This window comes from Mesoplodon bidens (genome assembly GCF_964165515.1).
Source record: "Mesoplodon bidens genome assembly, chromosome: 5".
NCBI lineage: Eukaryota > Metazoa > Chordata > Mammalia > Artiodactyla > Ziphiidae > Mesoplodon > Mesoplodon bidens.
The window spans coordinates 50,488,968-50,503,325 of record NC_138161.1 but is presented as its reverse complement, the minus strand read 5'-3'; the positions used below and the strand labels follow the sequence as shown (position 1 = coordinate 50,503,325).

General features: G+C 37.5%; 1 protein-coding gene across 1 annotated transcript in view; it reads right to left on the bottom strand.

Annotated features, from left to right (window-relative positions):
- Window positions 1-13,862, bottom strand: part of ZPLD1 (zona pellucida like domain containing 1) — a gene marked incomplete at its 3' end in the record, with an annotated part of 37,260 nt that extends 23,398 nt beyond the window's left edge. The window contains exon 1 of the mRNA XM_081235307.1: window positions 13,749-13,862. Coding sequence (XP_081091433.1) covers window positions 13,749-13,854 — 106 coding nt within the window. The 5' untranslated portion in view covers window positions 13,855-13,862. The remainder of the gene's footprint in view (window positions 1-13,748) is intronic.
- Between the last annotated feature and the right edge of the window lie 496 nt (window positions 13,863-14,358).

Here is a 14,358-nt window from a genome sequence, read left to right as displayed (position 1 = left end):
GAATAACTTTAAAAACCCCTGAGGTATTTTCATCCCCTTGGTCTGTTTAAGTCTTTGATTTAGTTATTTCAGGAGAGATTTTTTTTTTTTTTTGCGGTACGTGGGCCTCTCACTGTTGTGGCCTCTCCCGTTGCGGAGTACAGGCTCCGTTCGTGTAGGCTCAGCGGCCATGGCTCACTGGTCCAGCCGCTGCCGCGGCATGTGGGATCTTCCCGGACCGGGGCACGAACCCGTGTCCCCTGCATCGGCAGGCGGACTCTCAACCACTGCGCCACCAGGGAAGCCAGGGAAGCCCCCTTCAATAACTATTTTTTCCCCTCCGTAGGATGCTTCTCCTATTCCCAATCTTTGTCTGAGGAACTCCTACTCATCCCTCAGGTCTCGAATTTCATTGTCTTTTTCCCAAAGACTTTCCTGATCCCAAATCTAAATTATGCTACGCTGTCTTATGTTGTCGAACTGACTTGGAATCTTATATGTATTTGTATAATTGTCTTCTCAATAAATTGAAAGTCCCAGAAAGCAGGAAGCTATGATATTCATTGCTGTACTCCAGTGAGTAATTAATTACTCACATAAAGTATGGGGCAATAGACTGCTCTAAGGATGTACAAAGTAGTGGTCCTTTTTCTTAGGTAGATCACAGTCCATAAGAGGAGATAGATGTGACCCACATTTACAGAAAGATTGGACAGAGAACCATGGGGTGGCATAGAAAGAGAACCTTACCCAGACCAGTTGATTAGGAACAGCTTCCTGGAGAAGATGGCATTGAACTGAGTTTTGAAGTATCGGTAGGAGTTAGCTACAAAAAAGAGTGGGAAACTTACAGCACAAAGAGGACAGCATGAATGATGACAGAAGTGTGAAATAAATATGCTCAGGCTCGTTGGGATCTGGACGGTTCCATTTTCATTTGAATTTAAAAAGCAAGGAGGAAATGGTAGGCAATGAGGCCAAGTAGCAAGCACATAGGCAAGATCACAGGAAACCTTCACATACAAAATGGTCTCTGTAAGGTAGCAAAATGTCTACTTAAATGTGAAATCAAATTCTCAACTACTAGAGCGTTCACTAAGAACTCTTTATGCCTGGGGAAACAGAGAATGAGTATCATTGCATTACTTGGCATACCATAAATGTATGGAAGTTAATACATATCATTAAATATGTTACAAAAGAGGTATCACTCCCTTAACTTAAACCAACTAAAGATTTTAGCTTCCTCACCTTTGTTCGAGAATTAATTGATGCCTATGCTAGCTTAACAATGGCAGTGATTGCTTTGTCCAGACATAGTGCTCTCTTCCGTTTTCTGCTTTATGACTCGAGACTTGTAACCCCTGTAGTGGAACTGAATTTGCTACAAGCTGATCCCACTTGGAGAAATGATAACAAACTAAAGACTTTACAGTGTAAGAAAGGATTTGTTCAAATACATCCTAACCTAGCTTTCTAAAGACTTTTCACTGTCCCTTCCAAGGAACACATTTTTCCCTGGTTGTAGATACTAAAGACATCTATTCAGCACAACTTTTCCATTTGTGAGGCTTTGAGGGAAACAAAAATGCTACTTCAAGTTGCCAAAGAGCAATTTCTGCCAAAAGTAGAGAAATTTTTTTCAGTTACTGAATAACAGTTGCTCTCAACAACTGAATTTTTTTAGCCTTTTTATTGTCCAATCCCTGGCCTGAACTGTAATATCCCTTTGAACAACACTGCAGTATTAAACAATCCAATGAATACAAGCTAATGACAAAAAAATAATCAAGGAATAAACATCTTTAGATGTTTGGTTTCTAGTGTTTTCTGTCTAAAGATACTAAGTATGTCTAAAATGGTAGGCCTGCATACAGAGTTTATGTGCAGTTATGGTGCCAAAAGGGTGATTTTTCCCCTGATATTTAACCAAGCTAAGTTATTCATAGGAAATTTTAAAATGCAGTATTCAACTGAATTCAGATAAAAATAAAGAGATGTTCTGCACTCCTCTTACCTACCAATCAGGCAATGAGTTTGTCTCAGATTTTCTAAAATTATGCAAGTTTAAATATCCCGTCACACTAAATATCCTGTCACCATCTATCTCACCATGTACAAAAACATAGCCTGATATGGGGTTCATAGAATATGGTTACCTTATAAATGGAGTAAAAAGGGAATGGATCCAATTCTGTATATGTGAATAAAAACATCACTCTACCTATTTATCTCCAAGAAAGTTCCATTCCTAGAACACCTAATATACTTTTCCCTTTAGACATAATTAATGACAATATATTCTCAGCATATGATTCACATATTTAACAAACATATCTATTTTCTTTTTCTCAACAATTCCATACTCAACTGGCTTACATCCAATGGCATCCAGATGAGACTAATGATTCCTAGTTTTTGATACATGGAATGATTTTTATCTCATCTCAGTGCTATTAAGTTTGAGACCTACATTTCCTTTCAGTAGTGTCAGAATATTTAACATGTTCTAATTATTACCTGGATTAATAAGGGCACAGATCAATGCAAGTATTCAAATAATTTGCACACATATATTCTGCAACACAAACACCCCAGAATTGAACTGAACTTAGCACTGCAGTGCAGTGGCTCAAAAATGTTCCTTCACTATTGACCTGAAAATGTAAAAATCTGTATGAAAAGCAATTCTGGGTGTCATTGTAGATTGTATAAAAAGGGTGGGGTGCACAGGAGTTGAACACACAAAATCAGTGCCATCAGTTTTACACAAGCTAGAGGCTATTTGGTCCTATTTATTTTCAAGATCTAAACTACATGTCACTTCATGTTAACAAAGTATCCCAAAAAAAGCATTTGTTTATATACAGTACGTTACTCTCTGTGCTAAACTCTGAGGATAAAGACATTAGCAGGACTCCTTCACTTCAAGGACTCATGGTTGGGTAAAGGACACAGAGAAAAAAACAGACAATTGCAATGCAGTTGATAATGATATGATAGAGGTTTGAATACCACGTTATATACAGACATGTCTTGGTAGGGCACAGCTGTTTGGAAGGGATTGTTGGGAAGAAATGAAACAGTTCCAAGTGGCTAAATTTTATAAGAAATTGATTAGATGATGGCATGAAAAGAAGGGGATGTCAAACTTATGGTCAAGTTTTTAGCATTAGTGACTGGGTGGATTATTCCCTGAGATAAGGAATACAGGAAGGAAAAAGATGATGAGCTCAGTTTTTGAGAGGCTGAGGTACATATGGGACATTCAAGCAGAAATATACAGCAGGTAGTTGGAAATAAGAGTCTAATATTTAAAGGATAAAAAAGAGTAAGAATTATAAATTTGATAATCACCAATACTCAGTACATCAATTATAAACAATAAGAATAGATGAAATACCCATTGAGAGCACTCAGGTAATAGAAATGGGCTGAGAAAAGAAAAACAATTTCTAAGCCTTCCTTTTATAAGACTTAATTTTTCCAATGATATATAGTCATTCTCTTCTGCTCTATCCCACATCACGCTAACTATGAGTATACAATAACACCTACATTATACCTGGGAGTGGATATTTGCTTTCCCACTAGATTATGAACTCATTGAAAGCTCTGGGTTTTCCCAGCATGCCTAACAAACACTCAGCAAGTGTTTATTAAAATATGTTTAATTAAACTCTTTCACAAACAGCATGCATGATTTCTAACTTTTTAATATCAACTTTCAAGATTCACAAAGAAAATATGTGCTCAATGATATAGGTTCATCTTGACTGTTCATCCAGAACTCATATTTCCTATCTGTACTCTGCCAACTACCTGAGATGATTCCTGTTTTCAGACGTTCAGAGGAACATCAAAATTCTCTATGTCAGATTATTTTCTAATTCAACACACTAAATAATATGAAATTAATGGATTTTTGCTATTTGTTTAGGTATTTAGCTTTTTTTTTTTGGTACGTGGGCCTCTCACTGTTTTGGCCTCTCTCCCGTTGCGGAGCACAGGCTCCACACACGCAGGCTCAGTGGCCATGGCTCACGGGCCCAGCCGCTCCGTGGCATGTGGGATCCTCCCAGACCGGGGCACGAACCCGTGTCCCCTGCATCAGCAGGCAGACTCTCAACCACTGCGCCACCAGGGAAGCCCCATAGGTATTTAGCTTTTTTAAGTGCATTAGTCTGGCAATTAATTATCTTGCTTTATTATTAATAATAAATTCTTAAAATCATTTCCTCTTAACAGCAAGGGATTTGCTAATCCTTACTGTCATTAATAGCAAGCAAGTGCGTGACAGCCAGTTGGGGTTGGCATAAACACTGTGGTATGTAACAACATAAAGCTGGCAAGACGTCATGAGTACCAGGCTCCAATCAGCACTTCTTATGAATATGCATTACAGAGAATCTTATTAGAATGCAGATTCTGATTCAGTAGATCTGGGATGGGGCCTGATCTTTACATTTCTCACAAGCTCCCAGGTGATGCCAATGTTGCAAGTGAAGGGGAGCAGAATATGCCACCCCAAAATATGCCTCTTTGGCATAAGGATTACCTTAACTTGATTATTTTTAAGAAACAGCAGGGATTTCTCTGGTGGCGCAGAGGTTAAGACTCTGCACTCCCAATGCAGGGGGCCCAGGTTCAATCCCTAGTCAGGAAAATAGATCCCACATGCATTCTGCAACCAAGAGTTTGCATGTCACAACTAAGCAGCCCACGTGCCACAACTAAGACCCAGTGCAACAAATAAATAAATAAATATTTTTTTAAAAAAAAGAAAAAAGAAATGGCAGACATAGGAGAATCTCTGAAAACAAATGGAAGTTACTCTTCTGAAAGAGACATTTACATTTATAAGGGAAATCTCCATTTGTAAGTGCATCTCCTTCTCTCTACCAGGAAGGAAGAGGGGAACTAAACCTCCAGAAACTCTTACAAATGGAGGCTATAGACCTAAATCTGCATAACAACTGTACTCCTGTTTACTGTGATTTACCTGATGACCTCCCATAACTGGCTTCCCCACCACCATCATCGCTTTTGTCTTTAGCTTGAGATGGTACTTAAGGTAGTGGCTTGGGCCATTTCAGGGAGTTACTCAGTTTTCCTGGGTATCACCCATGAATATAGCAGGTTAACATGTTATTAAACTTCTATTTTTTTTCCTATTAATCTGTCTTTTATTATAGGGGGCTTCAGCTAAGAACCTAGAAGGGTAGAGGGAAAATTATCTTTCCTCCCCTACACAAGTCTCTTAACCAACTGAGTTACTTAGTCATAACTATACATTTTGATTGGGCAGGAATTAATCCTTAGGTGGGTTCTATCAGGTGGGATTAAGCACTCCCACCAAACTATGATTTATAATAGGCTTACAAGAGGGAGAGGTTTGGATGAAAAAGGGACAGGAAAGAGAGAGAAACAAATTGTAAAGGGCATGGGTGTGTGTCTGAGTCCCTTCCTTTTTGAGGAACTAACTGGTTTGAATTACAATGAAAGAGGGTTGTGAAAGACTTTGTGAGACTGAACCCAAATGAGTCTACTTTAGTGCTCAGGTGGCAATGTGTGAAATAAAATTGGGAAGAGGGTCAGTCTTCTCCTTCCCAACCTCTACCCCATGCTACAAACCATAGCAGTTTAATAACCAGAGGAGTGGGACAGTTACCTCAAATGGCAACCAGGCCCTGGGCACTCTTCGAAACAGTTGAAGGAGACGTGTGAGGCTGCGTGAGTCTGTTGTGAGCAACTGACGGCTCTGTGCAGTTCAGACGCGGGTATTCCCATGAATATGATTGCACCTGGATCCATGGGCTGGTTTATACACACTTAAAGGTAGCATTGGTTTAAAACTAATTGTATGAACCAAAACCTATTCAGTATAATAGGAGGAGTCTTTTCTGTATGCTGAAGACTGTGCTGCTTTGTAGTACCACAGAAATCTCACCTGGAAATACAGGACACTCATCCCTCAGTATCCATGGTGGATTGATTCCAGGACCACCCTTGGATACCAAAATTTAAAAGAAATCCATGGATGCTCAAATCCCTTACATAAAATGGCATATGCAGTATTTGCATATAACCTATGCACATCTTCCTATGTATTTTAAATCATATTTAGATTATTTATAATACCTAATATGATGTAAATGTTATGTAAATAGCTGTAAATACAATGTAAATGCTATATAAATGTTTGCTGGCATGCAGCAAATTCAAGTTGTGCTTTTTGGAACTTTCTGGAATTTTTTTTCTGAATATTTTCATTGAGGTTGGTTGAATCCACAGATGTGGAACCATGGATATGGAAGGTCAACTCTCATTTATTTCCTGGACTCCAAGAGATATTCCAAGACTATATAATCTTAGCAGATTATAAAAGTAATTTATATATTATTTCTACTTCTATCTCTATAAAATGAGAGTAGCAATATTTGGCACTACATAAACTTAAAATTGCTTAGAAAACAAATGTTATATTTGTTGTTTTAACACAATTTTTAAAGTTAATTCTCCTCAAGTTTTTATACAATATTGAGCAAGAAGTTTAAAAGTGATATTGATATTTCATCTACCCAAAATACCAGCAGCTGATGAAGAATTTAAAGTGGATTAGGAATTCAGGTTTCCCCTCTGCATTGAACAGGTTCTTCACCACCTCAGTTTTCCCCTTCAGTTTCTCATTAGCAAATGCAAGCTGTTGTCTGCAGGGCTGAAAGAAATACATACGCAGTCCTCGATAAACTTTGCAGGCTTCTATTCACACTTGCTAGAACTAGAAGAGTTTGGTCATCTTTTTCAAGCAGAAAAGAGCATATAGGTTTTGCTTATACAAGTAGAGGAAATGAAAAATCCATGAATAAAAGTCTTTTGTTATTAAAATAAAGAAGAACAATTCAGAACTCTGAATTGTTCAGTCACTGAAATTGCTGACTAATTCCTCTTCTCTCCACTGCACTTTATCACTGAAGGTTAATCAGGATGTGATCTGCAATCGCTGTCTCAATCAGTTCTTCTACCTCATGTGGTGTAGTAATTGCAGCCACAGCTGCAAAGCGAAAGTAGTCATCCTCTTCACAGCTTGGAGACCAAAACCCTACTACTATGTAGGAAGGCAGCAGAATTGGCCTTTCTTACCTACACAGAGAGACAGAACATATTCCCTGGGATAATTATTCCATAATCCACTCTTACTTTGTCTTTGGGCACAGAAAAGTGCAATGGTTAAGCAAAGCCTAACACAAAATCAGGCAGCTCATTTTACTTGACCTGCTCATGAAGTCTATCACTGAACTAGGTGATTCTCTATTTTATTTCCTGGGGAACACTGGTACTCATTGAAATATTAATAAATATTATCAGAGAAAAAATTCCCTTAGTCAAGCTGGTCCTGAAAAAGCTAAACACATTTTCCTACCATATGATTTTTCAAATTCTTTAATGTAGCAGTTTCCATCGTGCTTCTCCATTTACACATAATTTTTAAATTTCAGTTTTATTGAGATACAATTGACATACGACATTATATAAGTTTAAGGTGACAGCATAATGACCTGACTTACACTTATTGTGAAATGATTACCACAATAAGCTTAATTAATATCCATCATTCATATAGACACAAAAAAAGGAAAAAAATGCTTTTTTCCTTGTCATGAGAACTTTGAGGATTTACTCTCTTAGCCACTTTTAATATATTTTAAATATAGCATACATCAGTGTTAACTATAATCATCATGTTGTACATTACATCCCCAGTATTTATTTATCTTATAGTGTTAAGTTTGTACCTTCTGACCACTTTGATCCATTCTCCCGTGCCCCCACCCCTGCATCTGGTAAGCACAAATCTCTTCCCATTTTCTATGAGTTTTGTTTTTGTTTCTTAGATTCCACATATAAATGAGATCATATAGTATTTGTCTTTCTCTGTATGACATTTCACTTAGCATAATAACATTTGCAGTCCATCCATGTTGTCACAAATGGCAGGATTTCCTTCTTTTTTATAGTTGAATAGTATTCCACTGTGTGTGTGTGTTTGTGTGTGTGTGTGTATCTCACAACCCATTCATCTGTTGATAAACACTTTGGTTGTTTCCATGTCTCAGCTATTGTAAATAATGTTGCAATGAACATAGGGTACAGATGTCTCTTTTTTTTTTTTTTTTTTTTTTTTTTTGCGGTAGGCGGGCCTCTCACTGTTGTGGCCTCTCCCCTTGCGGAGCACAGGCTCCGGACGCGCAGGCTCAGTGGCCATGGCTCACGGGCCTAGCCGCTCTGCGGCATGTGGGATCTTCCCAGACCGGGGCACGAACCCGTGTCCCCTGCATCGGCAGGCGGACTCTCAACCACTGCGCCACCAGGGAAGCCCCAGATGTCTCTTTGACATAATGATTTTGCTTCCTTCAGATATATACCCAGAAATGGAATTGCTGGATCATATGGTAGTTCATTTTTATTTTTTGAGAAATCTTTAAACTGTTTTCCATAATTGCTGCACCAATTTACATTTCTACCAGCAGTGCACAAGGGTTCCCTTTTCCCACATTCTCACCAGCATTTATCTGTTGTCTTTTTGATGACAGCTATTCTGACAGGTGTAAGGTGACATTTCATTGTGGTTTTAATTTGCATTTCCTTGAGGATTAGTGAGCACCTTTTCCTGTGCCTACTGTCCATCTGTATTTCTTCTTTGGAAAAATGTCTATTCATTTGTTTGCCCATTTGTAATTGGATTATTTGGTTTTTGGTATAAATCTTTTTTTTTTTTTTCTTTTTGCGGTACGCGGGCCTCTCACTGTTGTGGCCTCTCCCGTTGCAGAGCACAGGCTCCGGATGCACAGGCTCAGTGGCCATGGCTCACGGGCCTAGCCGCTCCGTTCCTGGATCGGGGCACGAACCCGTGTCCCCTGCATCGGCAGGCAGACTCTCAACCACTGCGCCACCAGGGAAGCCCTCATTTTTTAAACTTAGTATTCAAGATTCACTTTAAGGCATCATGGTTTGATGGAAAGAGCTCTAGTGTTATATCTCTGACAATTGCTAGCTTTGCAGTATTAGAAAAATTCTAATCCTCAATCTCCATATCATAAAGTAAAAATTAAAAAGTTTTGTAGGTTTATTGTAAGAAATAAAAGAGAGAATTACATAATGTGCTTAGCATTCTATACATGGAATTTATTCCTTCTTAGCACTATTTCAAATAGAATACAAAATGACAAGTCATAAAACATTGACTTACGTTTAGTTTCCCATGACTGGTTAGTGCACCATAAAGCAATGTCAGGCCACAAAGTTTCTGGTGTCATTAACCTAATCTCTCCTTGATTGTGCCTTTATCATTAAAGACTTCTTTAGAGGCTTGAAAGTTTAGGCTGACCCTTACATATACCATCTTCTAAAAGAGGGGCTAGTTCCAGAAGGTATCCATTAGTTGCAGAGGCCAAATGCATTTATCTGTATGTTTCACTTTGGCCAAATAATTCTTTGGTACTCTAAAAGTCAACTATAGATTGCATTTTATTCTTGGAAGAGCATAATTATAATGTCAGTTGGGCATGAGTCTATTCCCTGCTACTAGCTTAGATAGGCAAGAGTTAACTACCTTTAAAATTAAATGGTATCCCTTTAAATTTAAAATGAATTAGGCCATGGTGGTTCTCTTGGCTTAAGGATAAATGGCATGGAAATTAAAGAAAATAGTTCTAATGTCATGAAACAGCAAAGGTCAGATAGGGTGAGATGATTACTCTCATCATTATTAACATTACTTTGCATTTAGATAGCTCCTCTCCTTTGCCAGACTCATTCTCATTCTAGCCCATTGCTTAGTATCTGAGCAGCTTGTGGAGCTCCTAATGACATCAAGGGTGATCCTGATGTGGAAGAGAAGCCACAGGTCAAGAGGGGAGTGAGCAATTAACCTTCAGGCTTAATTTGCTCACTCTGGTCTTTTGCAAACAACCTGCAAAAATGGGCTTACTTGAAAAGACTACCCATATAAACTTAAAGCCTCTCATGGAACTTTTGATTTATCTAAATTCTAGATTTTTTAAAATATAAATTTTAAATTGCAACAATGTGTCTGTGTGTGTATAAATTTGGAAAGTTTGGATATTTGTCGTCTAAGCCCAAAAGTACTAAAAGTGCTAACATGTGTAAGGACAAATACAAATTTAAAAAAAGAGGTTTAATTCTCCCTGTTGAAAATAAAGGAAGAGACCATTTATATCAGAAAACTTGTAAGTACTTTCTCTTCCCCTTGAAATGTATATAAATCCTTTTGAAAACTAGATAGGACTTTTGTCAGCTTTACGATGCAGGGACAGCTTTCTCAAGGACTTGGGAACCATCTCTTAGAAATGTAAACATCAAGGAAAATAGTATCCTTATCTCACAGTCTGGGGAGGGTGGGAGCCTCACTTCGGTGGGAGCCTTGCTCCAAATCACAAAAGTACCTCCTTTCATAAAGATATGAGAATTTTATCTTCCGTCTGGAGAAATCTAATACACTAACACAGATGGTCACCTCAATTACCAGATAAATTCAGGATGAACTATACGTGACAAATGGTGCTGTTGAGTCCTCTTACTTGAGGACTGATTATTATTTATTTTGAAAACATGTATGCAATGAGTTGCCTCTGCTTGACTATGTAAAAGAGTGAGATTCCTTTCTGTCTTTGCAAACTTTTAATGAATTGCCTGTGTTGAGCATCACATTCTGGTTTAATGCTTATTCAATGATAAATGTGTTCTCATCTCTACTATCCTTGTGGAAGGAATTTTTGGGTTGGGAGAAGATTTTGTTTTTAGTTATATTTCTCCAAACATGACTGTGCTTTTAACTGGAATAATAGATTCAAGAAAATAATAGAATACTGTCAGCTGTTCTCAATCATAATGCATATGAGACTCATCAGCAGGGTTTAAAATACAAATTCCCAGCACCATATTCAGAGATTCTGACACTACATATCTGGGGGAAAGCAGTGAAGTCCACACTGAACGACTATCTCAGGTGATTTTGATGCTGATGGTCAGTGGGCACCATTGTAAATGGAAGTTTTAACATAATTTTTAAATGTTACCATATGAAAAATACTGCCTTTTGCTGTCCTAGTCACTCCTTGGCTTATTTACAGGTTTTATTTACCTTTACAAGTATAATACATCATCAGCTAGTTCCTCTCTGCCGAGCAATCTTCTTACATTCTGGCCTTCTCTTTTATCCATAACAGGGTAAGACTTGACTACCCTTCCCAGGCCCCAGCCAGGCCTCTGGCCCCTCACTCTCTGAGGGTCTCTGCCTTCCACTTCAACCAAGAAGATGAACACAATTAGCATCTCTCAACTTCTCTGCCTCTGTCTTTTATTTCTCCTCTCCTAAATCAAACAAACAGCTGCCACTTTTCCAAGGTTAACTCCTCCACCTGTACCTTTGATCGCTTCTATATTTTCTTTCCTCATTACAGCAATTATTTCTTTGTTAGTATTCCTAGTCTCTGAATACTTACCCTTTGCTCATGTAGACTCAGGTGTCTCTAGTCCTCTAATCCAAAAATCTCCTTTCTCATTTAAACTGCTGGCTCAGTTTACTCCTCCCTTTCTTTCACCACCAGGGTTATTTAAATAGTAGTCTATTTCCACAACTTTCCTTTTCCTACTCCTCATTCATTGTTCACTCACTGCACAGGGATTCAACTCTCACACAGCTATTTTCGGTTTCAACCTCTCTCCTCGGACCCAGGTCCATATTTCCTACTTCTGAGTAGAGGCTGCCACTCTACTCTCTAAGAGCATGTCAAAGTCATTATTTTTGAACCCAAACTTCCTTTCTAAAACATGCAAATGCCCTATACTTTTGGCGTCAGTTAACAGTATCGACATCCAGTTATCTAAGTTCAAAACAACCTCTAGCCTTCTCTTTCTCTCACTTCCCAAGTCAAATCAGTTCTCAAGTTCTGGAGAGTCCACCACAAAATACTGCATCTCTTAATAACTGTCTCCTTCTACTGCTTCCACTGCCACTGCCTTCGTGACATTTCTCTCTGCCTTTAGTCTCTTCTAACTTGATTCTGTCCTTCATACTTTCCCCAACGTCTGCTTTCTGAAACAAAATGTGACCACATCAAATCCTTAAAAAGGTATGTTTAAAAAGATGCAATGGCTCTTCATTGCTTACAAAATGAAGACAAAACACTTTTATTACACAAATAATACAAAAAGTATCCTTGCCAAAACAATTGAACCTGAATTTATTCAAACCTCTAGCTCTCATTAGTTGACAGGTTATACAGGAAAAGAGGAGCATGTTAAATGACACATAAGAGTTACAGTCAACCAGATCCAGAGTGCTGGAATTCTAAGAAACAAATTACCAAGTTATTTAAAGAGATAAATGGCATTTCAGAAAAGCAAGGGACTTCTATAAATTAAGACAGACTTAAACATGTCAACAAATGCACCAGGTGGATTTAGAGGCAAATTGGCTGAGTATAAGATGATATTGAGTAATTATTGTTAAGTTTATTAGATATACAAGTGTAATGACTTTTTAAAGTTCTTTTCGTTTATATATATAATGAAACATGAAAAATGAATTTATTTTAAAATATTTCAGAGATGGAGGTAGTAAGAAGGAGAGATAAACAAAATTTATAAATGCTGACAACTGATGAAGCTGTATGATTACTATGAGTGCTTTTTTACTAATCTCTACTTTTGCATATGTTTGAAATTTTCCATAGTAAAAAAAAAATCCTATCATTTGTGGTATTCAAAATCATTAAGAACCCTGCCTTAACTTATCTTTGTAAACTTGTCTTTGGACATTCCCCATCCTGACCTCCTTATTTTACTTAACCTGTCAAGTACTTTCATACTAGGTCTGGGCTCATGAAGCCATTCCTACATACTCTTGTCTTTATTCTGGAGCAAGCCAGATTACCTCTCCTCAAATAAATTGGAAACTTCACATCAACTACCTAACTACCTACTGATTGCTCTATGCAGGTGTGTTGTTACTCTGGCATGCTCCAAACACAGGAGCATGTAAAACATTGCAGAAGGTATTTCAGTTTGCAATACATAAGTAGAAAAGTAGTTTCAGATCATCTAGTTCTTATTTTATAACTATTGAACTGTGGTTCTATAACTTTAGCTGATATAAAAAGATGACTACTTAAGTGAAACCTTAAATTACCTCTAAAAAGTGCAGATTTTAGGAACCTGTGGGACACGTCAAAATCTCATGTCTGTCATAATATTGATGGGTTGCTATGAAATGCATTCTGAAGCTGGTGTGTGTACTTTGGTGATGACCAACATTTCATTGAAATAGTATTTTTTTGAGTATTGCATAATATTTCACAGTCATTTTCTGAGTATTCTTCCTAAATAAATTTATCAGCATATAAGGGCAATTTTTAAAGTCTGAATTAATTTATGAGAAAAAAGCCCTCAATTAGACAAATTTTGAATGGCATTAGCCTCTCCCAATTTTATCAACCATTAGCCAATATTTTTCACATCTGTGAGCAGTCATTATAATAATATAAACTACAATGAACACTTTGTATGTTAATGTGGTTATAAGTTACAACTTCAGAAAAATGTCTTTTGTCATTTGCCATTTGTTAACATCCACTTAATATAGACAGATATCCCCCTCATTTTCCATATGTATTTAAATGATTTACTATTCAAACATAATCGCTCTTTCCAGATACAATTAGAGAAAAGATTGGGTTCAGACTTACCAGGAAATCTACTGTGGAGGTTGGTGTCACAATTGTAGCCATTGAACTGAGCAGACCCTGGAAGCACTCTAATTGTTAGAAGCAAGAGCAACCATATCCGTTCCATTGCAAAACCTAGAAAAGAGTTACTTTTCATGTGGACATCACCAGCCTTCACTCTCACTTGCTGGGAAGACTGAGGCTGATCTCAACTCACTGTTGGATAGGCAGGCTGTCTACATCCATGCAGGCAAAGCTCATTAAAGACCTAAGGATTATCAGAAATAATCATCAACAATGAGGCAGAGATTTTGGCTACAATATTTCAAAATTATTTTTATTCTTTGACTCCAGTTTGCAAGCGTGACAAAGTTAGGCTTTTGTAGTAGAAGAACTAAGATAGATATAAATCATAACAGTTGCAAAAGAAAGATTTTTATTATAAATAGGAAGAACTCAAACCAAGTATTTAGCAGATTAGAACAGCATAGCTAGGCAGACTAACTGATTTGGAGGCAATGCTACACTTTAAAGTACCAATATCCATAGTCAGAGGGATTTAACATTCAATAGTTGATTTTCAGAGAATTCTCAATACTCTCAATGACCAAATAATGTCAAGAAAAATTTC